A 27,695-nucleotide genomic window follows, 5' to 3' on the forward strand; every position below is an offset into this window, starting at 1 on the left:
GAAATAACTGTTGGAGAAAACAATCTGATCTAAATTTGTCTAATTTGAAGGATTTGGTTAACTTTACATTTTCTTGAGATAACGAAGAAGCATATTGTAATTCTTTTTATTTCCCACTGTCTAGAAACACCGCCTGTTACATATTCAAACATGCAAAACTTCAGGATTGACTACACATGCAAGCAACAAGTTCATGGGTTTAAATGATCATTCTGTGCATGAGAACAACTTTGTTCTGGGACTGCTACATCTCAATGTGGAAAGCACTGACAAACTGCTACATGTGATAACATCTTGGTCAATGGTGGAAAATACAGCAATGGATAAAGGGTACTCTACTACAGAGAATGCTGTAGAGTGGATAATGCAAGACTCTGGTAACTTGGATTCAGACAATGAATTGGAGCAACAGGGAATTGCCATATTGGAGGCTGGTCCTTTAAATAAAGCTCATCAACAGCTTTGTAGATCACCAGGCTTAGAATCAAATCTACTAAAATGCACTGATATTCTACAGGATTTCAAAATAGATGGTGAACCAAAACCAAAGCAAGATTTAAGATCAACTGATGATGATAAAGACTACAAAACCAAAATGGAGTTTGCACTGAAACTTGGATATTCTGAAGAGCAGGTACAGCTTGTCCTAAATAAATTGGGAACAGATGCTCTTCCAAATGATATGCTAGGCGAACTTGTTAAACTGGGGAATAAACTTGATTCTGATACTTCCTGTGGCACAAGTAACCCTGGAACTATGACTCCACGTGATACAACTTCAACAGATTCTCAAAGATCTGACTCTCCTATAGAAGAATTGGTGGATGATGGTGATAATCTAAAGCCTGTGGTCATTGATGGTAGTAATGTGGCAATGAGGTGAGTGGAAAGATTGTGTGCTTCTCCTTGCCTCCCAGTCTGTGGTAGCTGTAACTGTAGAATATTGAATTGCCAATCAGAACTGTTAGTTTAAAGTAAGGTTTGTCCTGACGGATGATGGTACAGCAGAAGAGGGAAGCATAGTATTCCACTACTAACAAAAAATGATATCGAGCCATTTCACAAGTGAATAATTATATTAGACCCTTTAACTAGGCTTTAACTTGTTGTTAAAGCTTGGAAGATGGATACATGAAAATTATTATTTGAATCTTGACCATCACTAACTACATTGCAGTATTATCTCTAACTGCCATATGTGGAAATTATTAGTTTTTCAAATGAATGATTTTGAATCAGCTTAACTTTGCAATTCCACTTTTCACTAAATTTTGATTTTAGTTTTGCAGTCTTTGAACTCTCCTTGACATGCATGAAGGTGCAGCATGCTTTCTTTTCCTCTATGCTGCCAGTAAGTTACATAGTTCATTGCTGTTCAAAAAAAAGTGATATTTGATTTTGAGAAGCAAATAGCATATTAGAACGTTTGTTTTTTAAAGGCTACTGTTTTTTTTAACCTATTTGTCAAAGAGTACTTAAGTGCAATTAGATTTTACAGGATCTTAAAATAGATGCTGAAAGCCAAAAGAAGATTTCAGACCAACTGATGAGGGCAGAGTACCAAACCCAAATTGAATTTTTGCTGAAATTAGGATATTCAGAATAACAGCTGCAGACTTCTAACTTGTGCCACAGTTACTCACAAAATGGACTATGGGAGCTAGAGACAGGAAAATATTTCAATAATCAATTTATAGATAATAACATGGCATGGCATAATATTTAGGTTTACAGATTTTTAAAGTCTGCACCAAGTTAATTATATTAGCACAATTAGAGATTTAAAATTGTTTCTCTTGTCTCAATAAGTTTTCCATCTGTGTATCTTGGCTATATTACTGTGATTCATTACCAATTGGTAATTGACTGTGCAGGCCTGAGGATTTTTTTCTAATCTTTTATTTTCCTCACTCCAAACCTACTTTTAATAACGACTGTAAAAGCAGCAAAGGTGGCACAACCCTTGTCAGCAGGTTTGATGACAGTCAGGGTTACATCTGGAAGTGCAGATTACAACCAGTACAGGGGGAGTTGGATGAAATTGGTTGAGGGGAATAGAGAAATTACGGCAGCTGATACCCGCTTATCAGTAAGATGCAAATCTTCCTAAACTCGCTAGTAAGAGAAGCCAGATGCGAGGGTTCCAGGTTGAGGAAGAGTATCAGAGATGCGCAAAGGAAGTGTGGAGTGGACATTTAAATGTTGTGTTTGACTGCAGCAATGGAAAATGAAATTCATCAAACCAATCATCTGGAATTGTTACTAGGTTCCATGCTCTTTCAAAGGTTAGATGTACAATGGTGATACTGTTTTTAAATGCAATGGCTTGGCTTTTAACTGAAATCAGTGGATTTAGCATGTTGCATACATGCAGATCTATGTAACTACCTAATTTGACCAATCACTTCCAAAAAAAAGGCTTGACACAGCAGACAAAAGTCATGCTAAGCTTGACGATGGTCATTTTATGACGATAAAGTAATTACATTATCTTAGTAACAAATTCTTGATATACCATAAAATTATTTTTATAAAACTATCAGAACTGAATGCTGAAACCATAAAATCACTGGTGCCTTTTTTGGGTGAAGTTTAGAGACTACCTTTTTGAATTTATATTTTTACATTTAAAAGTATGCTTTCTTAAAAAATACTCCTCAATGATTTCAACTCGTTGCCATCCCCTCTCCTGTTCTGACGAATGCTCGCAAGGAATTAAGGGATCCGAGAAAAGTGTGAATAAGTGGCATTGAAATGCCCATCAGCCATGATTGAATGGCAGAGTGGACTCAGTGGGCTGAATGACCTTCCTTCCACACCTATTTCTTATGATTCAATAGCAAAAGACTTGACCTAAAAGTCTGCAATTTCCTGGGACCTTTCCTCATTTGAATAAAAAGTTCCCAGATGTAAATTGATCCTTCTTCTGCAGGAGTCGCAGAACTCTAACTCCTGGTTAGACAAATGCACAAGGTAGGTCAGTGAGTATAGGTATCAGTGAATTGGACTTGTGACAAGTTAGGAATGGACATACAACAACAACATACCACAGTCTACTAATGCATGTGAGAATTCATTCTAAAGGTCTATATTCAAACAATTAGTATACTTAAGGAACAGAAGTGGCCCCAGAATTTAAGCCTGGGGGGTCTGTACCTATTTTCAGTCATCTGCAAGAAATCTTTCCAGGTGGCATTTTGTAGAAAAACAATTTAAAAAGAAAAATCCAAGTGTTTCTGTGATTTGTGTGTGACGTCATCGATTATAAAAGGAATGGTTGAAGAAGACATTAGTTAGGCCGCTTTTTTACTATCATGTACACACTTGCAGGCACCCTATTACAGGAAGGAGTTTTGACCTATGAGAAGGATAAGAGTGAAATTTATGGGATTAATATTAAAGAACTAGAAGTAATAGTTATGAAGAGATATTCAAAGAAGTTGAGTCCTTCTGAAACTGAATAGTTTAAGATTGAAATTTTAAGATTGTGAAAATGATTTAAAGTCATAAGTAACTGTGATTGTTCTGGATGTTTGTTGAACCACTTACTTAAAGGGATGTTAACATTGTCACGTTTCCATTATATTAAAATACTCTTGGTAGTATTGGAACATGCATTACTTGTAGCAATTGAGATCTAATATTAAGAAAGTTGAAATATAAGATTTGAGAAAGGGTAAAGAATTGAGACTAGGCTAATTTTGATTTGAAGAGCGAGAATTGGCGCAAGTACCATAAATCAAATGACCGCATTTGTGCTGTAATTCAGAATAGTTTTTTCACTCTTTTTTTAATCCTTCCCCTCCTGAACAATCAACTTTTCATGATGGTTTAAATCTGCCTTCATAATTTACATTAAAGTCCATTGTTATTTTTATCTGTGCTTCATTTTCTATGTTTATGTTTCAGTATATAAAGATGCTTTTTGACTAATTTTAATTCACTTTTTGTAGTACTAACTCTAACTTGCTGATTTTTATTTTGACATAACTGGGAAAAAATGATATTAAATATCTGGGTTTAAGATTCACTTTTATTTTTTGCAGTCATGGTAACAAGGAAGTGTTCTCCTGTCGAGGTATTAAGTTAGCAGTGGACTGGTTTTTGGAAAGAAGTCATAAAGATATCACTGTGTTTGTGCCTGCCTGGAGGAAGGAACAGTCAAGGCCTGATGCCCTCATCACGGGTAACTTTTTTTAATGACTCAATTGGTTTGAATTAGTGAATAAATATTGCCAGTAATATTGCTGCTGATGGATTAGCAGTACACAAAGTCTTATGTATTAAAATTCCACCCATGAAGTAGCAAATTATTTTCTTTCTGTATTAGATCAATTGGCTCAGTATTTTTTCTGACTGCTTTTGCAACTTTAGTTCCGTTTTGAACCAAAGTATTGCAATGCCCATGCAGGCATGAAATGCTTTTAATACCTTCCAAACTATATTCTCTTTTTTAAAAACAGACTCTGATGGAAGTTAAAAATGGCTCCTATGAGGTCAACTGACTTTTGCGGCTGCAACCATGTTCAAGCTTCTAGAAATTTCCAGTGTGAATTATAATGTGCGGCACCTTCTGTGAAATTTCATATCTGTACTTGTAAAGGGTTGCTCCAAATCCCAGATACAATAAGCAAGAATTTCTTTGTCTCAAACTCTACCTGGATATAAATGAGCGGTGGTAAATCTGGGTACCACAGTGAAATTCTAAAGACATCAATCTATCGTCTATTGCTTATCAATAACTTTTTGACTTTGTGGTTGAAACTGCACTGTTACTGTGAAAGGTTATCCATTACCTTGCATTATGTATCAGTGGCAATTCATAATGTGATCAAAACTACAGTAATTTTGATATCCTCTTTATAACAAACCTCAGTCTGCATGGAAGCAGTCTCCAAACGAACATCAACAACATCACAACTACAGAGAAAAGGCTGTGCTGTCTGGCCTTTTCAAGAACTGAGGCTTGTAATTTAAAAAAAGTCTCCTTGAACCCATTCCAAATGCTTCTGACTTTGCCCGCAAAGAATATGGACCTTCAGTAGCAAGAGCTACAGGATTTGTCCACAGCACTTGATGAATACACTTCAAAAGAACCTATGAAGCCTCCCAGATTCTGCCCTCATCCACCTGAACTTAGCTGAACTTCAAATTCAGAGTGAGGAAAGTTCCCTCCTTTATTGGACAGTCTGCAAATTAATATCAGTACGATCACAACTGCAGAGAAAAGGCTGTGTTATTTGGCCTTTTTAAAAATTGGGAGGCACCATGAGTTTGTTTGGAAACTCCTGAGTTTGCCAGCAAAGAAGTTAGATCCCAAGTTACAAGCAACTGCTGAACAGAAACCGTTAAAGGAACCTTTTATAATGTATCTGAATTCTGAACTCAGCCATCTGAACTTCAGTCCCAAAAAGGGAAGGCTCCGCCCTGCACTGGATTCTTAAAGACATATGAATTGTTAACTATTCTGTTTCATTTTTAACATTTGATGGAAATGTACTCCTTTCTTTAATTGTATCTTTCTTTGGTATCTGTTGTGTGTTTGGCATCGCAACAGATCATTGTTGGGTGAGTGTGAGATGTTAATACTTACCTAAATCTGAAAGGCTGTTTTGTAAGTTGACCATGCACTGGTGATTTGGAAGCACCTCGGTCTTAGCAAAATTACATTGTAGACAAACGGGGAGAAGTGGGGATTTCAATTCCGTCTCTGACAATAACAGTGTGCTAATTCTTCCAATTTAAGGAATGATATTTTGTATCTGAGTCTTTTTAATTTCAAAGCAAATAAGAAATCTTCTAGATATAACCGCCAACTGAGGTTTGTATTCTTTTCAGGCCTTTGATGCTTCCAAATTAGATATACACAAATTGTCTTGTCAGTTTGTTATTCCATACAGAGCAATCCCTTAGATTTGTAAGTTTACCTGCACCCAGTTTCCTTTAATTTCATTTTTGAATATTTTTGACATTATTCACATTTGATTAACTACCAAAGTGCACTTTGCTTTGAAAATATGCAAACACTGGAGAAGCATTTTGATTAGGGAGCTTAAAACTTCACTTTAAATTTCTAGAGAGTAATGCTGCAACCATTTTGCCGTAAGCACAAAATGAGCATTCTACAGTTCTTGACCTCTTAAACTTTCATCTTCATGTTGACATATATGAAATGCTAATCTAAGGACACAAAAGGCTGATAAGCTGTTAAATTGTCTGAGTAGTAAAGAGCAATATGCAATGTAGCGTTTCATTATGAAATCATCACGGGTTGACAACATTAGAAACTCTGAAGTCTGAATATATTTAGGGTCAATGACATTTCATTATAGCACTACTTAATTTCTGAAGTTAGTACAAACAAAACTCCTGTTATTCAATAACAACATTTTCCATTTTTATTTGGGGGCAGAAGTTTTGGTTGATGTTTTGAAAATGAAAGTCAGCTTGTATACGTTTTCTTTAAGAGCCGAGGAAATGGAGACAGCTGTATGCTGAATTTTCTTTTTGTATCACATAGAGACATCGAGTCATACAGCAGGAAACCAACCCTTCGGTCCAAGCAGTCCATGCTCACCATAATCCCAAACTAAACTAGTCTTGCCTGCCTGCTCCTGGCCCATGTCTCTCCAAACATTTCCTATCCATGTACTTATCCAAATGTCTTTTTAAACATTGAAATTGTACCCACATCCACCACTCCCTCAGGAAGTTAATTCCACCGCGAACTACCCTCTGTATAAAAGAAAAATTACCTCTTGTTTTTTTTTCATCTTTCTCCTCTCTTCTTTAAAAGTGTGCCCTCAGCCTTGAAATTTCTGGTCCTAGGGAAAAGACAATTACCATTTACTCCATCAGGTCATCTCTCAACTTCCTATGCCCCAGTGAAAAAAGTCCCAGCCAATCCAGCCTTTCTTTATAACTCAAACCTTCCATACCCAGCAACATCCTGGTAAATCTCTTATGAATCTTCTCCAGCTTAATGATATCCTTCCTCTCCACCTTCTCTATATATACTCTTTAATGCCTCTGGTATCCAAGACCCATTAAACCCTGTCCTGATGTGAATTGTGACTCAGTTCTCAACCACGAAGTTCCAAGTTCAGGTTTTACTTCAGAGTTTGAATGCAAAGATTAAGATAACTAGTGCAATAATTTGGGAGTACTGTACTTTTGGAGTGGCTGTCTTTTAAATGAGATTTTAAACCAATACCTATCTGCCTGCTCAGGGTTTCCAAAAAGATTAAGGGAATTATCCATTTTGGCTTAGTCAAATGCACTGCATCCAACTGTCTCTGCCCAACCCAGCCTTTTCCACCCTATTAGTTACAGCCATAAAGACTCCATTTGCAAATGGTAAATTCACTGAGCTTGGTCATATTTGTCAGGTGTCCAGTAACCGTGATGCTAATAAACATATTTTATCAAATACTGTCGTCATATTAATTAGCCTATAGTTATGTTTTCTGTCTCACTCCTTTGAATATAAGCATTACATTTGCTGTCTTCCCCATCCATGGCTAATCTAGGTAATTCTTGAAGATTAAAGCTAATGTATTCATTATCTCCAAAGCATAGAATCTTGAAGTATAGAAGAAGCCCTTCAGTCTATTTTTGTCTGTAGCATTAAAAATATATAACTACCTAAATTTATCCTACTTTCCTGCACAAGGCCCGTAGCCTTGAATATATGGCACTTCCAAGTATGCATCCAAACCCTTTTTAAAGTTGTGAAGTTTCCTGCCTTAACTACTCTCCTAGACAGTACATTCCACACCCTCCCCACCTTGTGGGTGAAAATGTTTTTCCTCTCGTTGCCTCTGAGCTCCCTGCTTTTACTTTAAAATTATGTCCCATTGTTACTGACCCTTTAATGAGAGGATAATTACTTTCTACCTACACTCATAAGATTATATATTGCTACCTCTATCAGGTCCTCCCTGAGCATTTTCTGCTCCAAAGAAAACAACTCAGGCTTATCCAATTTCTCTTCATAGCTGAAGTTCTCCATCCCAGGCAACATCCTGATGAATTGCCTTTGCATCCCCTCCAGTGCGATCACATCCCTCCTCCAATTTAGTAACGAGAAATGCACACAGTACTCCAGCTGTGGCCTAACCAAAGTTCTGTGCAGCTCCAACATAATCTGTCTAATTCTTGTAGTCTCTGCCATAATTGAGAAAAGCAAGCATGCCATTTGCCATCATAATCACCCAGTTAATCTGTCCAGCCAACTTCAGGGATCTGTGGACAAGTACCCAAAAGTCCCCTGATGCTCTGAGCTTCCTAGGGTGTTGCCGTTCTTTGAGGACTACCATGTTTTATTCCTTCTTCCAAAATGCAAAGTCTCTCACTTATCATGGTTGAATTCTCCATTGATCTACTCATCTGACCATTCCACGTACATTCTGCTATAACCTAGCATCTTCCTTCTCACTGTCGACCACCTGCCCGATCTTCTGTCATCCATAAACTAACTTAACATCCTTCCCAATTTCTCATCTGCATCATTTATGAAAATCACAAGCAATAAGAGATCCAACAATTATGCTGTGATTCACCACTTCACTTGTATCAAGTCACACAAACAGCCTTCTACCGTGACCCTCTGTCTCCTATTACTGAGTCAATCTTGGGTCCATCTTGCCAAGTTACTCTGGACTCCATGAGCTTTTAATTTCTTTATCAGTTTCTCCAGTTGAAATCCACATGAACTACATTAACGACCCTAGCCTCATTCGCACACTTGGTTATCTTCTCTAAATGTCACCAAATCTGTTAGGCATGACCACCTCCTGACAAAGTCGTGCTCACTATCCCTGATCAAATCTTGCCTCTCTCTAGATGGAGATTAATTTTCCCCTTCACTATTTTCTCTTATAGTTTCTCACCCACTGATAGATCAGGGAACTCTAGATCAGTGAGTCTATCTCTACTATCCTTCTTGTAAAATGGAACCATGTAGTCCTTTCTTGTAGTTTAATTTGTGCCATAGTTGGAACATCTCTTTCCACAGAGTTCTAATTCTTTTAACTGTAAGTATTTGTTTTGAGAATTATGATTTAAGTTCCTGCCTTTTCCTCTTTCACCTGCAAAATAGCTACAATTCCATTTTTTGAGCAGATGTTGAATTGTATTGAACTGTTTAAAAAAAAATGTTAGTTCAGTCTGCTATTGTAGGCCTAGAGACTCAATGATCCTATAGCTATCAAAATCCTAAGTTATGCCTTGAAGCAAGAAATGTAATTTTGATTTCTGAAATACTGTAATGATTCAGTAAGTGCAAGGTGTTTTGTTTTATTTTCACAGATCAAGAAATCCTGCGCAAGTTGGAAAAGGATAAAATTCTAGTCTTCACACCATCCCGGCGGGTACAAGGGCGGAGAGTGGTTTGCTATGATGATCGCTTCATAGTGAAATTGGCTTATGAATCCGATGGCATCATTGTGTCAAATGATAACTACAGGGATTTGCAGAATGAAAAGCCAGAATGGAAAAAATTCATAGATGAAAGATTGCTTATGTATTCTTTTGTTAATGACAAGTGAGTATTCACATCAAAGATTGGTATGGAGAAGCAAGTTCTAATTTATGGGGCACTAGCACTGGGAATATTTGGGTTATACAATTGGAATAGACTCGACTGAACCATACTGGGATCACTGTTCCAGCAAATCATGCTACTAGGGAAGTAAAGAGCTTTAAAAGGAAGGAAGGGTATCACATTGGGGAAGATTGATTAAATTAAAGGAAAATGATAAGGCAGTAGATCAAGATAACAATCATGATAGTGCTAATCCGCTTATGGTAAGCAGCAACTGCAAATGTGGTGTGTCAGCAGATAGAGCTGTTTACAAAAAACTGAGTTATGCATTCTGCATCTGAATACCCACCGCATTCACCGTAAAACTGATCAATTATCAGCAGAAATAGAAACTATATGTGAGCCATCTTTCTAAAATGGCTCCAAAGAAACCAAATCTATATTTGAATATCCAAGGATATGGGAGATGCAAGAAGGACAGGAAACTGGCACAACTTAGGGAAGTAGCTCTATTAACTAACACTCATTAGCACTGTAGTGACAGATTACCTTCATTCTAAAGTTCAAGATGTAGAATCAGTTTGACTGTAAGATGCAAGAGTGGTGCTAGAAAAGCACAGCAGGTCAGGCAGCATCCGAGGAGCAGGACAATCGACATTTTGGGTAGGAGAGCTTCATCAGGAATGAGGCGGGAGTCTCCACCCTGGAGATTTTCCTGCTCCTCTGATGCTGCCTGACCTGCTGTGCTTTTTCAGCATCACTCTAATCTTGACTCTGGTCTCCAGCATCTGCAGTCCTCACTTTCACCCTGCAAATAAGATGCATCAAGGGCCACAAAACATTTAGCAAATGTCATTCATAGGGCAAATAACAGTAATAAACCACTGGTCTAAATCAGGAAATTAGGTGTGCATAGCAAGATAGTAAACTTTATTAGTATTCGATTTATGGATGATGAATTCTTTGAATGATTACAAGATGGTTTTCTAGAGAAATAATAATGAAGAACCCAGATTAGGGAATGTACTATTTTAGATCTAGTATTAGGCCATGAAAGGGAACAACTTAATGGCCTTTTTACAAAGGCGATTGTGGCAAATGGTGACTATTCTGTAATAGCATTTTACATAGTTCTCTGATTCAATTACATTTATTTCAAACACAGGCCTGAATCTTTTTTTTTATTAAATCAGAGTTCCGTGCGTTTTCTGGATTGATTGATTGATTGCTGTTGTAAGCCCTAGTGAGATTTCTCACTGTTGTTAAATTCACCACGTTCTGTACCTACTGCTTCTGTCATATCCGATTCTGTCCCTGACCTTCCCAGAACAACTCACCACTCAGTTGATATCTGACAAAAAACAGCCATCTTTATAAGTCCTGTACCTGAATGAGGATAGGCATTCTGAAAGTGCACTGCTCATGGACAGAATCTGAAGATATTGGAAAAGGGGAAGATAGCATCATGAATCACTAACAAGGACTCAAGGTTATGATGGAGGGGGTCGTACAAAGGAAAGGAATAATTTTCCTGAACGCCAGCAGTGCTATAAGAAAGTGAATGACCTCCTGTACTGTGCCAGGATGCCACACTCTTCTCTCTGCAAATTCACTCTCACTATTGTTTGCAACATTTTCCCTCACTTGCTATCATCACTAGCCTTATATGAACTGTCTCTGCCCTACCTTGGAGCACCTGCATCAGGATTGCAGCTGTGCCACCCACTTGTATCTCACTCACTGAGTTCCTTTCTCATTGCAGAAGAAAGCTTGTATTAGGGCAAAGAGACTCCATATGGGTGGAGGTGTGTCAGACATTCGGCTCCTCACCCCATAAGAAGAGCAAATCCTGGCTCTTACATGAGAAGATCAGAGCTATGCCTGTGGGCATTTCCCATTCATGACCTCTTCAACTCAGTAAGTACCATTATTCGTTTCAATACAGCTCTCACATCAACCTCACTGTTTGTGTAATTCAGTACACACCATTTCTAACCAAAGGCCGTGACTGATTACTTTCTCTTGCGTCTTATAAGTACCACCAACATATCTACCACGTAAACTGAGAAGCCAGTGGCTCCACCACAAGTGACCATTTCAACCTCCTGACGGTGCAAGAACCAAGACCTTGGGAAGTAAAAGAACTAGGCTCCCTCCTGCACATACCACACCTCTTTTCCCCACCCCCAAAAATCAGCTCTCAGAAACTAACACCTCAGTGGGAACTCTAGGCTTGGAGCACAATCTGGTGAGCATTTCACTGAGACAGCTTCACAGCTGGCCATGAAGGAAGCATCCCAAGCGCCTGTCTCTCAGGACGTGCTCAGCGTCGGGTAGGAAAGCAGCCTGCAGTGTTAGCAATAAGGGACTTCATATCTGTGCAAGGAGGAACAGGAGTGGCGGACACGTTTGTGGGACACAATGACTCTCATTGTACAGAAGCTGCAGTAGTGCAGTGAGTCACACAACTGTCTGCTTTGATGGACAAATCAGCAGCAGTAGCCATGACGAGACAAGTCCAGCTGCTGTGAATCTGCAGGAGAGGCTGTTCACAGGACCCCACTCCGGATTGAGGAGATGACAACAGAGGGACAGGAAGCTTGGCATGCCCTGCAGGTATCTCTCCTCTTCACAAGAAGAAAGGGTGGTGCCAGAAGTCATCCAGCCAGAGGAGGTATCGCATACAGCATGCAAAGGATGTTCTAGCAGGGCCAGAGCCTCTACATCCAAGGGTCAGAGAGGCAGGGTGGAAGGCTACACTGAGAAGGCCCAAATTATATCTAGCAAGATGACTCCGGGCATGTCTGGCTCATCCAGACCAAAGCTGGGGATCCCCCAAACACTCTTTTAATGCCACTGGCGAGCAGGCTCCCTCCATCTCCTCTGTGGGGCCAGGGAATGCAGTCAGATGTCATGGAAAAAAAAAGGAACAAGACTTATTGAGAGTGCTTTGTCACAAATGCAAGTCTCAGCTTTCACATTGCATTTGGTGGTTTGCCTCTGTGTAGCCCCAAATGCTGTTATTATAGTACATGCCATAACTTGATTTTCCATGGCTGGATATCTGCGATGAAACCTTGCTGCGTCATCTGGAAGCAAGAGGAATAAGGTGTATAAAACGCAATGGATGCTGCTGACACCTTTTGGTCCTCCTCCTACAACGTCCCTATTCTTTCACAACTCTGTGGCCAGAACTGTTTGTGTGAATGAGTTGATCAGTGATGTCTGGGTCAGGGCAGTGCAACACTGACACTGCGTTAGCACTGGTAGTTAGTTTGCCTGCTGAGCTGGTTGGTTTGTATGCAGACATTTCATCACCCTACTAGGTAACATCATTGGAGCATCTTCCAGTTAAGCTTTGTTGAACTACTAAGCTCATTATCTATCTGACCTGGTCTGTTACAGTCCAGCTCCACAGTGGCTCATATATAGGATCCATTTCCACAGGTCAATTGATAGCCTTCTAGGTTGAGAACAAGGCACTAGAAATGCTCATGCTTGTCTTTGGTTAGCTTGACCAAAGATGGTTACATTATCCCAGTCGAACTGATGGCCCTCCTTGTTTGTGTGTATGGTGATGAATGGGAATTGTTCGTATTGTTTTACTGCCTGTTGGTGTTCGTGAATTCTGGTGTCTGGTCTCCTTCTGGTCTGTCCGACGTAGTGTTTGTGGCAATATCTGCATGGAATTTTGTATGTTATGTTGGTTCTTATGTTATGGGTATGGAGTCTTTCATCCTTGACAGCAGTTGGTGTAGTATAGCTACCCTGTGTGCTACCCTGATTCTGAGCGGTTGTGGAATCTTGACATTTCCGAGATGATGTTCTTAATGTAAGGTAGGGTGACCAGTGTATTCGGCTGTATTGTGTCTTCATGATGTCTGTTCCGTGGGCGTCCACAGGCAAGACTAATTTGGTATCCCTTGTTTTCAAAAGCTTTGTGGAGGTGGTCTTCACCTTTGCATAGTTCTGGGGTGCTGCAGAATCGTTTGAATCGTGTTCTGACACAGTGTGTTTGTGGGTGTTGGGACAGTTGCTTTTGAAATTAAGGGTTTGCTCTGGGTTGCCTTACTGTATACCTTGGTTTAGAATTCAGCATTGTGCGACTACATTAACTAGTGAAGCGAGGCAAGGCAAGGCATGGATGCTGTGAACATGCAAGTAAGCACTAAATGAGTGAGCACTAGGAGCAGCCCTGAGATGCAGCCTGCTTCATTCCATGAGCTAGGTCTTAGTTCCAGTGTGCACAATATCCTAATAGCAGTCTTTCAGTAATGTTTGGTGCACAAGTCTGTTCTTCAAGAGCACACTGCCAATGTATTAGAGAGTTGCCGTGATGGTCCTGTGGGGTCAGCATTTGCCAGTGTCCATAGAGAAGTACCTGCAGCTGGTTCCCATGAATTGTGGCCTGTGGTGTAGTTTGATTGTACGTAACACCAGATGTCCTTCACAGCAAATTGCAAGCTGCATCTGCTCTAGTTTCCAAGCTGCGTTTTAGATTAGATTAGATTAGATTACTTACAGTGTGGAAACAGGCCCTTCGGCCCAACAAGTCCACACCGACCCGCCGAAGCGCAACCCACCCATACCCCTACATTTACCCTTTACCTAACACTACGGGCAATTTAGCATGACCAATTCACCTGACCCGCACATCTTTGGACTGTGGGAGGAAACCGGAGCACCCGGAGGAAACCCACGCAAACTCCACACAGTCAGTCGCCTGAGTCGGGAATTGAACCCGGGTCTCCGGCGCTGTGAGACAGCAGTGCTAACCACTGTGCCACCGTGCCGCCGTTTTCTTTACATCTAGCTTATTTGGTGAGTTTGGTAATGTATGCAGCTGAATGTTAGTGAGCTAAGTTGATTGTTAACAAGCAATTATTCCCCTTAATTGGCAACTCACTGTTACTGAACAGGAAATCCATCACGCCACTTGTCACAAGCATAAAAGATGGATTGAGATCTTCTCAAAGTGAACATGAATCTTGTTGGACTTGTCCTCCAATTCTGCCAATGAGTCTTGTTCACATCATTCTGGCCTCTGTAAGACCTTTTGTTTCTTTTATTTCCACATAAGACTCCAAGAAAACATGAGGGGCAAATTGGACAAGGTAAGATTGGAGATCTGTGTTGAAAGGAATGATTATAGACAAACAATAGCTATTACTTATATTCTTATCCTGATTAATTCTTTATTTCTTTTAATACACAATCTAGCAAGGTAAGTGTTCCAACTATAGCTTAGGTCGAAGACAGAATCCTATAAAGTTGCCAAAACAAAAATGGTACGTCTCTGGATTCAGAATGATATTGAATTCTGCAAAGGAAGACCAAGAAAAAAGTGAACAAAAGGCAGATAGAATGTTAGAGTAAATAATGAGAAGCACAAAAAACTCAAAAGTTTCTATAAGTTCGTAAAAAGGAAAAGATTAGTAAAAGCAAATGAATCCATTACAAGCAGAGAAAAAAAATTATAATGGAGAATAAGAAAATGGCACATTACATTTGTTTCCCAGAGAAATATACCTTTAAAGTTTAAGAAATAATGGAGAATCTAAGCACTAAAGTAAATGAGGAACTGCTGGATACTAATAGTAAAGAAATCCCTGAACAGATGGTCTGCACCCTAGAATGTTGAAAGAGGTGACTACAGAGAAAGGTGCTCTGATGATGGTCCTATTTTAAAATTTCAGTAGACTCTGGAATGTTCTTGCAGAATGGAAGGTGGCAAATATAACCCAATTATTTATGAAAGGAGGGAGAAAAAAATGGGGGAACTACTGACCTTTTGAGTCTAACATCAGTCAAAGGAAATGTGCTTAAGTTACAATAGGGAAGGTGATAACAATACGCTCAGTATTGGGAAGTATGAACAGAGATTAAAAAAGGGAAAGCACATTTGCCAAGCTTGTTGGAGTTTTTTTTAAAGAAAGTAACCAGCAGAATAAAGGGGATGCTATTGGTCCATTTTATCTGTTTAGGTTTTCAGAAGGCTTTGATAAGATCCCACATAATTAGGTGTATAAAATTCAAGCAAATAAGGATGCAGGAATACACTGGCATGGATTGTTAACTGGTTAATTATCAGAAAACAGTTTCAAAATACAGGTAATTTTCAGGTTGGCAGGCTGATTATTGGGGTGCCACAAAGATCAGTGCTTGCTGTCCCAGCCATTTACAGTCTATGTCAGTGATTTAGATCTGGGAATTAAATGTAACCATTCCAGATTTTCAGATGATATAACTAGATTGGAGTGGGAGTTGAGGATCATCTCAAGACACTTGAGAATTTTGGAGAAGCTAAGTGAGTGGTCAGAATTTGCAGATGGAATGCGAAGTAGAGAAAATTGAAGTCATCCATAGGAAAAGCAGAAGAATAGACTATTTCTTAAATAGAGGGAGGCTGGAACCTCAAAGGGAAAGTTACCATGCAGGTACAGCAAATAATTTAGGTGGTGAATGGTATGTTGACCTTTATTACAAGAGGATTTTAGTATACTATTAAAAATATTATTGTGTAATTATACGGAACAGCGTTGAGACCACACTTCGGAGAATTATGTGCAGTTATGGTCTCCTCACCTAAAGAAATATGCACTTGCCATAGATGGGGTGAAAAGAACTAATTTCTGGAATGGAGGACTGTCTGATGAAGAAATATTGAATAGACATGACCCATGTTTACTGAAGTTTAAAAGAATAAGCTACTATCAGCCTGATCCCTAAGAAAAATCATTCAACATACCTCAATGACCACTATCCAGTGGCTCAGACATCTATAATTAAGAAGTGTTTCAAAGATTGGTCATGGCTCTCATCAACTCCAACATCCCAGATTGGCTTGATGCCTGGCAATTTGCCTACCAGTGAAACAGGTCCACAGCAAACGCCATCTCTCTGGCCCTACATTCATCCATGGAACATCAAGTCAAGAATGATACTTAGGTCAGGCTCCCACTTATTGACTTCACTTCTGCTTTCAACACCATAATTCCAAACGAACTCAGTGGGACGTAAGTCTCTGCTTTCCCCTCCCCTGGATTCTCAACTTCCTGACCAACAGATTGCAGTTAGTAGAAGTGATAACAACACCGCCACTATTGTCTTCCACACTGGTGCTCTACAAGGCAGCATACTCAGCCCCTACTGTACTCCTTATACATGCACGACTGTGTGGCCAGATTCTACACCAATTCCGCTTACAAATTTGTTGATGGCACCACTGTTGTAGGTTCAATCTCAAATAATGTCAAGATTGAGTACGAAGGAGAGAGTGCTTAACAGCATGGTGTAAGGTCTACAAACTCTCCATCAATGTCAGCAAAATGAAGGAGCTAGTCATTCCATTCAGGAAGTGGAATAGAGGGTTTGCCCTTGTCTGCATCAGTGGTGCTGAGGTGAAGATGGTCGACAGCGTCGAGTTCCTGGGATTCACAATCATAAATACAGAACAAACATGATTATCCGAACAACACTAGTGGGGAGTATTTTGTTCAGATAACATTTTTACAGGACCTTGTTTAGATAATCTGAAATTTGGATAATTGATGTTCCAATAACTGAGGTTGTTCTATAATCTGGCCTAGTGCACTCATGTTGACACCAAGGTGAAGAAAGCACAGCAATGCCTCGACATCTGCAGGAATCTAAGGAAATTCCACAAAAACTCATAACAATTTGTATAGATGCACCATAGAAAGCATCCAATCTGGATGTATAACAGTGTAATATTAACGTTGATCTCTTTTCTGCACCTTCTCGGCAGCTATAATATTGTATCCTGAACCCTGATGCACTTATATAGAATGATCTGCCTATAAAGCATGTAAGACAGCACTTCACTGTACCTTGGTATGGTCAGTAATACAGAGGAACCTCGATTATCCGAACAAGATGGGTTTGCAGTATTTTGTTTGGATAATTTGATTATTTGGTTATTTAATTCAATGCCTCTCTTCTGGGGCTCGGAGTTTTCTGAAGTTTCCTTTTTTCCTCACTCTGCCTGCCTTGCTCCCTCTCTCTGTCTCAGGGTTTGTTTCTGAGCAGACACACGTCTGTGTAAGGGACCTGCAGCATTGCTGAAGCCTCCAGCCTCCACCCTGCACCCCACCCCGGAGCAGCCAGACTGGACATCAACAGCAAGAGTGCTGCTGCCTTTTGGGGAGTGAGTCTCAAAATAGCACTCTCACCCAACTTCTTACTGCAACGTTTTGACAAGTTCCACCTTTACATTATGCAGGACAATGTTGGAGAGATTATCTGGGATAAGGGGGTGGGGCTGTGGTTTAGGGTACACTCCTATGTAGAACTCCAGAGAAAGTGTCGGAGGTGGAGGGGAGCAGAGAGAGAGAGAACACGGGTGGTCAGTCATTTGAAGACGGTGCCTGGACTCTCATCGATGCCCAGGCCTGTTCTCAGCAACATTTCAGTAAGCAGAATTAACTTTTAATCATTGTAAACAAAAGACACAATCAGTGTTGAAAACATCTATTTGATGTAATGTTTCTATCAGGACCTTGAGATCTTCTGATCATCTGAAATTCAGATAATTGATATTTGAATATTTAAGGTTCCTCTATAATTCAAATCCAATTCAATTCAGAGTATTACAGGGCAGGAAAAAGCCCTTTGGCCCATAATATCTATGCTGATTATCAAACATCCATCTATTCTAATCTTATTTTCCAGCACTTGCCCCATAGCTTTATATGCCATGGTATTTCAAATGCACATCTAAATATTTCTTAGATGTCTTGAGTGTTCCTACCTCTACCACTCTTTCTGCAGTGAGTTCTATCTCAATCATCAAATCATCTCTAAACCTTCTGCACTTTACCGAAATATTGACCCCTCTATTAAAGGGAAAGATTTTTAGAAACATTGAAATAGCGACAGGAGTAGGCCATTCAGCCCTTTAAGCCTGCTTTGCCTTTTACTATGATCATGGCAGATCACCCAACTGACTAGCCTGTTCCTGCTTTTCACCACGTCCTTTGATCCCTTTAGGCCCAAGTGCAATATCCAACTCCTCCTTGAAATCATACCATGTTTGGGCCCTGACCGCTTCCTGTTATAGCAAATTCTACAGGCTCACCACTCTCTGGATGACGAAATTTCTTCTTGTCTCAATCCTAACTGATTTACCATGTATTTTTAGACTGTGACCCCTAGCTCTGGACTCCTGAGGAAATAGAACAACGTTCCTACAGTGATTCCTTCTAATCCTGCTAGTTTTGTCGGTTTCTATGAGATTCTTCCAAACTCCCGTGACTATCATCCAAATTGATTCAATCTCTGCATATGTGTCAATCCTGCTATCCCAGGAATCCCTCCATAGCAAGAACTTCTCTTATTGGATAAAGAGTCCACACCTGCATACAATATTCCAGTTATGGTCTCACCAAGGCCATAAATGTGGCAACATCCCTGCTTCTCTCGTTGAATCCTCTCACAATAAAGGCCAACATACCATTTACTGCCTGCTGCAGCTGCAATGACTTTTGAACAAGGATAGACAGGCCTCATTGCACATGCCCGCTCAATTTATAGCCATTCAGATAATAAACGGCTGCCTTGTTTTTTGCTCCCAAAGTGTATAACCTCCCATTAATCCACATTCGAACTGTGCTTGCTATACGTTTGCCTGCTTGCTATATGTTTGCCCACTTGCTTAGCTTGTCTAAATCACTTTGGCCTCCTAATCACAGCTCACCCGCCCACCCAACTCTGCGTCAGCTGCAAATTTGGAGGTATTACTTAGTTCTCTTATAAATGATTTAGATATATTGTGACTAGCTCAGGTCCAAGCACTGATTCCTAGTTGTCAATAATGACTGCTGCCACTTTGAAAAAAACTGTTCATTCATTCCTACCTAATTTCCTGTCTGCCAACTTGTTTTTGCACCCATTTCAATAACCTGACCCGCTCCCTCCCCAACCCCAAAACAACTTGTGCTGCAATTTTACGTTAATTTCTTGCATGGGACTTGTGAAAAGCCTTTTGAAACAGACATTAGCTGCTTCTCCTCAACTGTACGAATTACGTCCTTGAACAATTCCAGTAGGTTTGTTAAGCATGGCTTCACTTGTATAAATCATTGCTGACTCTACCTGATCCAGCCACTGTTTTCCTGCCAGTTGTTAAACTCTTTGTATCACAGACTCAAGCATTTTCTCCACTACTGATGTTAGGGTGACTGATCTAGAATTCCTGGTTTTCTGTCTGTCTCCCTTTTTTTTAAATAGAGACATTTCCTACAGATTGGAAGGTAGCTACTGTTTATGTCTATAGAATCCTGGGAGATGACCACCAATGCATCCACTATTTCTAGGGTCTCTTCAGTTCCTCTCTCTCAATAAACCCGGTGTTTCCCAACATTTTCTAGTATGTTACTTGTGTCCTGCTTTGTGAACACAATCAAAGTGGGTATTTAGTTGGTCAGTCGTTTGTTTGTTCCCCGTTATAATTCCCTTGCTTCTGACTCTGAAATTCATATTTGTTTTCATAAATCTTTTTCCCTTTGTATACTTTTAAAATGTTTGGTCAGTTTTTATGTACCCTGCCAGCTTGGTCAAATTCTACTGGCCCCTTCTTAATTATTTCCTTTTATCTTTCTTGCTGAATTCTAAAACGCCTTCCATTCCTCAGATCTGTTGGTTTTTTTCTGGCCAATTTGTGTACTTCCTTGGATCTAATACTATCTGAAATTTCCTTCGTAAATCCCTTCATCCACACGGCATCAACACCGACTTCACCAGTTTCCTTATCTCTCCTCCTCCCCCCCACCTCATTCCAGATCCAACCTTCCAACTCAACACTGCTCTGTTGAGCTGTCCTATCTGTCTATCATCCTTCCCACCTATTTGCTCCACCCTCCCCTCTGAACTATTCCTATCCCCCCACCCCCCACCAACCTGCATCTACCTATCATCTTCCCAGTTAGCTCCCTCACCTGTTCTATTTATATCTCAGCACACCCCACCCCACCCCTCATCCTTGATGAAGGACTTATGCCCAAACATCGATTCTCCTGCTCCACAGATGCTGCCTGACCAATTGTGCTTTTCCGGTGCCACACCTTTTGACTCTGATCTCCAGCATCTGCAGTCCTCACTTTGTCTCTTTGTAAGCCTTGGTTTGGCTACCTTTTCCATTTTATTTTTGTGCCCTCCCAGAATAAATAGTTGTTGCAATTCATCCATACACACTTTGAATCTTAGCCATTGACTTTCCACCATCATCCCTCTAACATTCCCCAATCTGTTATGACCAGTTCTTGGCTCATGCCATCGTATTTTCTCCATTTAGATCTAGGACCCTAGTCTCAGAAACAACTGCATCATTCCCTATCTTTCACCATATTATGGTCACTTGTCCCCAAGGGACGTTGCACAATTGTCTTGCCAGGTTATTCCTTATCTAAGCTGTATTCCCCTCAGAACATTGTACGTCTGCAATCAAATTCACCGCCCATCTTCAGTGCTCTGAGGAAAATAACACACGCCTATCTAGTCTTTCTTCACAGCTAAATCACTCCAGCCCAGGCAACATCCTGGTGAATCTCATCTACACACTGTCTAGGGTAATTTCTGTAGTGTGGCAAACAGAGCTGCACACAGTACTCCAGCTGTGACCTAACTGATGTCATATCTAGCTCCATCCTACCTCCTTGCTCTTCTTTCAGTGCCTTAATGAAAAGAAACAAGGATCCCATGTGCCTTAACCACTACCTTCAACCTATCCTATTGCCTTAAAGGATCTATGGATGTGTCCACCAAGATCCCTCTAATGTTTGCCCTGGCTGAGTTGTCTAGAACTGGTGGGGGTGAAGTCCTTCGGAATTGTGATCCAGAGGATTGTGAGGTCCACTCATCGACTATGTTAGAGACTATGATTGATAGATTTCTACATATTAAAACGTGAAGGGTTGCAAAAAACAATGTTGGCCACGATCTCGCTGAATTGTTGGAGTGGATTGGTTTGACTGAGTGGCTGACTTCTTTAAGTTTTCATTTTCCTATATGGTATTTCAATCGAACTCCGTCTAGAACCTGTCATATTAGTAGACATCCAAATTTTTACTGATTGGTTGGTGGTAATATCACTTTGTGTGGTGTATATAGTTCTCACGTGCATTTGATTTAATTTCAGATTCATGCCACCTGATGATCCTTTGGGTCGCCATGGGCCCAGCTTGGATAACTTTCTGAGGAAGCGGCCTGTTGTTCCTGAACATAAGAAGCAGCCATGTCCATATGGTATATTGATTTTCAGATATATATTGGTGCTACGTCAGAATTTCACAATGGCATTTGGGTAGTATTCTCCAAAGGAGAGAAATTAAATCCTTTTCGTAACGAAAAATCAACAAGATAGTATGTATTTGTAGTTTGGCTACTGCCTGAATATGTGTAGAAACAAAATATACTTTGATTTGAGGAGTCTTGAATATAAACTTTTTTACTTGGGGGGATAATTCCTACGGTACAGATATTTATCAGCTGAAACTTGTACTTTAAATGAATGTTAAAATAACTCATAGGCAAAAGGAGTACATCCTGTCATTAAATTTTACCTAACCAACAAGTCAAAAATTAATTTTATCAAATCTAAGTTTGGACTTACCTATATCCACATGAGGTAAAACTTAATTCATGTGATGAGGGCTTGCCTGCTGGCTGGAGAATTGGTAAAGCCTTCTACAACTTCCATTGGGAAAGATCTGTTGTATAAAATGCTTAATATTCCCAAGGTGTGTGGCTACATTGGGAACAGTGTACTCGAAGACCTAGGATAACCAAGGGGTCAGGCCACAAGTGAATGAGGGCATGATATGGGTTGCAGGACAGGGTTGCTGGCTGTGCGATCTGAACAAAATATGGGCGAGAAGCCCTCAGCAGGCTACCTTTCCCCAGGTCAGATTTTTCAATCAAGCACTGTGAAGGAGGGGCACATCAGGAACCCAGGGTTTACTTTTCGTTCTTCCTGCAAGTGATTCCTCCTGCTTGTACATATCTGAGACAGAAGGATTATTCTCCACAGTGGGCATTAATTGCCAGCTTCAGCCCCTCAATTAGTATCTGGGTAGAAAGGCTGCCCATGAGCCAACCTGCTCCTGACTCAGTCAGGCAGAGCTGAAAAGACAAGGTATTCCACGCACTACCATTCAGTTTAATGTCCAACCTTGCCTCCAGTAGGAGTATCGGCATTAAATTCTGCTTGTGGCGTCCGCTGTGGTTCAGTTGATAGGTGAAACATGAAACCGAAGTGCTATCTGTCCACCATACTCTGAGGTAGTGAATTCTACAGATTCGTATCCCTTTGAAAGAAATTATTTCTGCCTATCTTTCTATTTTAAATCTGCTGTCCCTCATCCTAAGTCTGACCTTTCATTCTGGATTGCCCTGTATGAGGAAACATCCTTGCTGCATTTACTTTGTTAATCCCCTTCACCTTATACCTCAATTAGAGCTCCTTTCAAACCGCTAAATTCCAGAGAGTATAGGCCAAAACTGCTCAGTCTTTTTTCATAAGGCAAACTTCACATCTCTCATGAATTTAGTGAACTACCTCCGATGAAACTACATCCCTCTTCAGGCAAGGAGACCAAAATGGTTATGCAAAACTCGAGGTCTTGTTTTGCCTGTAAAACCGCAGCAATACTTATCTATTTTTACACTTCCTTTCGCAGTAAATGTTAAAACTCCACTTGTCTTCCCACCTGCTGCACCTAATAATATGTGATTCATGCACAAGGGCACCCAGATCCTCTGCACAGAAGCGCTCTGATTCTTTTTTGATAATAGGTTGCCTTTTTATTCCTTTGACCAAAATGGATCCCGTCTCTCTTATTCATGCTAAACTTGGTCTGCCACATTTTGGTCCATTCAACTAACCTGTCCAAATCCATTTGTAAATGTATTTCTTCACTGCAACTGACTAATACCTATTTTAGTGTAATTTGGCTATAGCACTTTCTGTCCCCATATCCAAGTCATTAATATAGATTGTAACTCGTTGGAGCCTGAGGATTAAACCTGTGGCACCCCACTAGTTCCATCTTGCCAACCAGAAATCCATTTATCCCAACTGTCTACTTTTTGTTGGTTAGCTAATCCTCTCTCCAAGCTAAGAAACTAACCCCATGTGATCTTAACTTTTGCATTAAATTTTTGTGTGGTACCTTATCAAATGCTTTCTGGAAGTCTGAATATACAGTAACTAAGGGATCCCATTATCCGCCTTGTTCCATCTTCAAAGAACTTTAGCAAATTAGTCAAACAGAACTTACCCTTTGTAAAGCCGTGCTGCTTCTGATGGATTGCTTTGTAGCTTTCTAAATATCCTGTTATTACTTCCTAAGTAATGGATTCTAACAATTTCCTAATGACTCATGATAATCTAACAGGTCTGTAGCTTCCTACTTTGTGTCTCTCCCTTTTGAATAAACCGCTGGAACCTTTCCCACATCCAGGGAATGTTGGAATACTATTACTAAAGGAACCACCATCTGTTTCTGCTCCCTTTATGACCCTAGGATGTAGACCATTAGGCCCTGGGGACTTGTCTGCTTTCATCCCAATAGTTTACTCAGCACGTTTCCCTAGTATTAATTGTTCTAATTTTCTCAGTTTCTATAACCTGTGTGTTTTCTAATTTGGGATGGTACTAGTGTTGTCCAGTATGAAAACTGATGCAAAATATTGATTTAGTGACTCCACCATTTGTGTTCCACGCTATTAACTTGTAGAAGTGTTTTTTTTTTGCTGTCTGGTTTTAGATTTTATGGAAGTTTTCTTTCATAATTTATCTTTGCTATTTTTATGGCTTTTTTTTGTACCCCTTTGATCTTTAGAAGTTTCCCAATCTTCCTGCCACTCACCTGTGCAATATGGTTATACCGTGGTTTTTGTTTTTATATTACTTTTGACTTCCTTGCTTTGCCATGGGTGTCTTTCCCCACAGGAGAAAGTGAGGACTGCAGATGCTGGAGATCAGAGCAGAAAATGTGTTATTGACTCCTGAAGAAGGGCTCATGCCCGAAACGTCGATTCTCCTGCTCCTTGGATGCTGCCTGACCTGTTGCGCTTTTCCAGCAACACATTTTTAGCTCTGTCTTTCCCCACAGTCTAGATTAGATTAGATTACTTAGTGTGGGAGCAGGACCTTCAGCCCAACAAGACCACACTGACCCGCCGAAGCGCAACCCACCCATACCCCTACCTTTACCCCTTCACCTAACACTACAGGCAATTTAGCCTGGCCAACTCACCTAACCTGCACAGTTTTGGACTGTGGGAGGAAACCGGAGCACCTGGAGGAAACCCACGCAGACAGGGGGAGAATATGCAAACTCCACATAGTCGCCTGAGTCGGAAATTGAACCCGGGTCTCTGACGCTGTGAGGCAGCAGTGCTAGCCACCGTGCCACCCGGTGGAATATATTCCCAATGGAAGCATTTAAGTATCTCCTTAAGGATACTTAAATGTACAGTTAACATCAAATTTGCCAGTACTGGAGTGTAAAATAATTTATACCTGATGCAGTTATGCCCTTTTTTACTTTTGTATGTGTGTTCTTCTATATTGAAGACATGGAATGTATTGCAAATTAGGATCTCTTTAGATGAATATTCTCTCAAAATGGAGAAAACCGAAAGTGACAACTAGAGCACTGCAGAAGAGTGATTAACCAGGAGTTGATCTAATTCTCAGTCCAATAATTGCTGAACTGTCATGTCGCATGAATAATTTGAATGTTTTTATGTATCCAAACTCTTATTTGTAATTGTCTGACTAGCCCCCAAGTACATCCAAGTTTTCTTTGGTTGCGTCTGCAATAGGTTCCTTTTTATAGAAGGATGATATTTTGTAATAAGCTAGGTAGAATAACAATTTTTTTTAACTCCTTTTTTTTAATAATTAAATGGCACATTTATTTGGCAGCATTTATATAAAACCCACTTTTGTGTTTTCAACAGGAAAAAAGTGCACTTACGGCCACAAATGTAAATACTACCACCCAGAACGAGGTACACAGCCTCAACGTTCTGTGGCTGACGAACTTCGTGCTAGTGCAAAGAACTCGATAATGAAAACCACTAATGACGGAGGTTTGGTGAAGAGCAACAGTGTTCCAACTAATACCAAGACCGAAGGCATGTTTGATGTCAAGTGTACAGCTCCAAAAAGACAGTCTGACCCAAGTATACAAGCCCCTCTTTATAATGAGGTTGAAGAAAAACTCAGCAATAAAACCAGATTGGAAACCAGGTCTGTGCCTTCTCTTGTTGGAGCTGCAAAAGTCCAAGGTTGTACAGTATCAGGTTCTGGAATGCACGTTTTGACACAAGAACCAGGAGTGCCAGCACAGTACTCAACAATTCTGGTGAACAATAGCCATGGAGCGCACACAACCTATAATCAACATCCAAAATCTGACTCTCCTGTTGATGGAGGATATCATTCCATGATGAATCCATATCATAATCTTGGTGTATCTGGTACACGTAGCCCTGATCAGTTTTCTGTGGATAAAGAATACAGACTCGACCATGTAGGTTCTGATTGTAGTAGTGAAGGTAGTATTAGCTGTGGCAGCAGCGATTCATATGTTGGCTATAATGAACGAGCCTACCTAAGTTCTCCAGTTACAGTGCTTGAGGAAAATCTTAAATGTCACCAATATCATAATCGACATCAGCCCTTTCTTTGTGGTTATCATGATCCTGTAACAAGAGTACAAAGTTATGGCCAAGAAGAGCAAAAACCACTACACAAAACTTCAGCTTCTTGTATGGCATCACATTTACAACACCCGGTAATTGGAGCCCGCTCCAGTTGTCCGAGTGAATATTGCCCAGTACCACTCAATGCCCAGCATCCACAAAACATGCATATGGGGAGAGCTCTAGGAACTACAAGAGTAGAAAGTTTTTCAGATTCACGTTTGTATAAAAACCTGCCAGTGAGACACAGAAAACCTTACACAGGTCAGGAAACATTTGCCAGTTGGAACAGGCTTGGCTATGGTTTGGATTCTTATGGTTATGCACAAGGATATTCATTACCAAACAATCCAACTCAGCCATGTTATGATCAGTTCACATTCCAAAGTTTACCTGAGAAAAGGGAGCAGACTTGGAGGATGCCATGGAGTGGCTTACCTTCTGAACCTCTAAATCCACAAAGGTTACAGGATGTACGTGATAAGATCTTTATAGATCTGTGCAACATATTTCCAGCTGACCTTGTGCGGGTGGTAATGAAAAGAAATCCTCACATGGTTGATGCCCAGCAACTTGCTGCAGTGATTCTAGTGGAAAAGTCAAAACTGGGTTATTGAATTGAAATGCATCATTTTGATGTTTTTATTTCTCAGCACAGAGGCTGAGTTTGCTCGCATTTGAGATTCTTCAAACAAGGAGATAAAATTAGAGTATATAGAACAAAGCAGTACCCTCTGCAAAGGGAATTCTTCATGTGTTTTTATCAACAACTTTTAGAATTATTGTGTTATTTAAAGCTAGTTTGCTACAGGAAACATAAAATGTATATGCTGAAGCACCTTTTTAAAAAGTTAAATACTGGCAATTTGATCTATTGTCTCCATAATATATTGCAGCTTTAATATGAAGATATAAGTAGGAAGTCTGATATTTTACTCAAAACAATACATTTAGTAGCTTATGGCACTTTTCCTTTTAGCATTTTGAGAATGTGTTGGTGGTAAAGACTTGTATTGGCAGGTTTCAGCCTTATCACTAACTGAATACTATAGTATAATGCAAAATGTTTGCTGACCTTTAATTAATGGTCATTCCTAGTTGGGCAGGCGTAGCAGTTATTATTTGATATTAATAGATGCTAAGTTTTGAGGTTGCAATAAAATAATTAAATTAGTTTAAGCATTTTAAGATTTATCTTATACTGATTTTTATTAATGGACTCAGGCTGTGATATTATGAGGGGGCCTGATTTATCTTGCCACAATTTTTTTTTAAAAAACTAGAAACAAACAGATTGTTTAGTTTAAGTAAGTGTTGTTTCTGGTATTTTTAATGGACTTTGCTAGCTGCAATGTTGTATTCATCCTAGGAGTAGTGTTTTTGGCTGTCTATTCTGTTTGGCTGTTGAATGCATTTCAGC

At 40.0% G+C, this 27,695-nt stretch overlaps 1 protein-coding gene across 2 annotated transcripts in view; it reads left to right on the plus strand.

Moving 5' to 3' along the window:
* The window catches only part of LOC132816771 (probable ribonuclease ZC3H12C), a 77,206-nt gene extending 50,124 nt beyond the window's left edge, over positions 1 to 27,082 (plus strand). For both annotated transcript variants that reach the window (XM_060826701.1, XM_060826702.1), the window contains exons 2-6: positions 125 to 879; positions 4,047 to 4,186; positions 9,310 to 9,544; positions 21,699 to 21,805; positions 25,529 to 27,082. In XM_060826701.1, coding sequence (XP_060682684.1) covers positions 194 to 879; positions 4,047 to 4,186; positions 9,310 to 9,544; positions 21,699 to 21,805; positions 25,529 to 26,892 — 2,532 coding nt within the window. In that variant the 5' untranslated portion in view covers positions 125 to 193 and the 3' untranslated portion in view covers positions 26,893 to 27,082. The remainder of the gene's footprint in view (positions 1 to 124; positions 880 to 4,046; positions 4,187 to 9,309; positions 9,545 to 21,698; positions 21,806 to 25,528) is intronic.
* The last annotated feature ends 613 nt before the right edge of the window (positions 27,083 to 27,695 follow it).

This window comes from Hemiscyllium ocellatum, chromosome 6 (assembly GCF_020745735.1).
Source record: "Hemiscyllium ocellatum isolate sHemOce1 chromosome 6, sHemOce1.pat.X.cur, whole genome shotgun sequence".
Lineage (NCBI taxonomy): Eukaryota > Metazoa > Chordata > Chondrichthyes > Orectolobiformes > Hemiscylliidae > Hemiscyllium > Hemiscyllium ocellatum.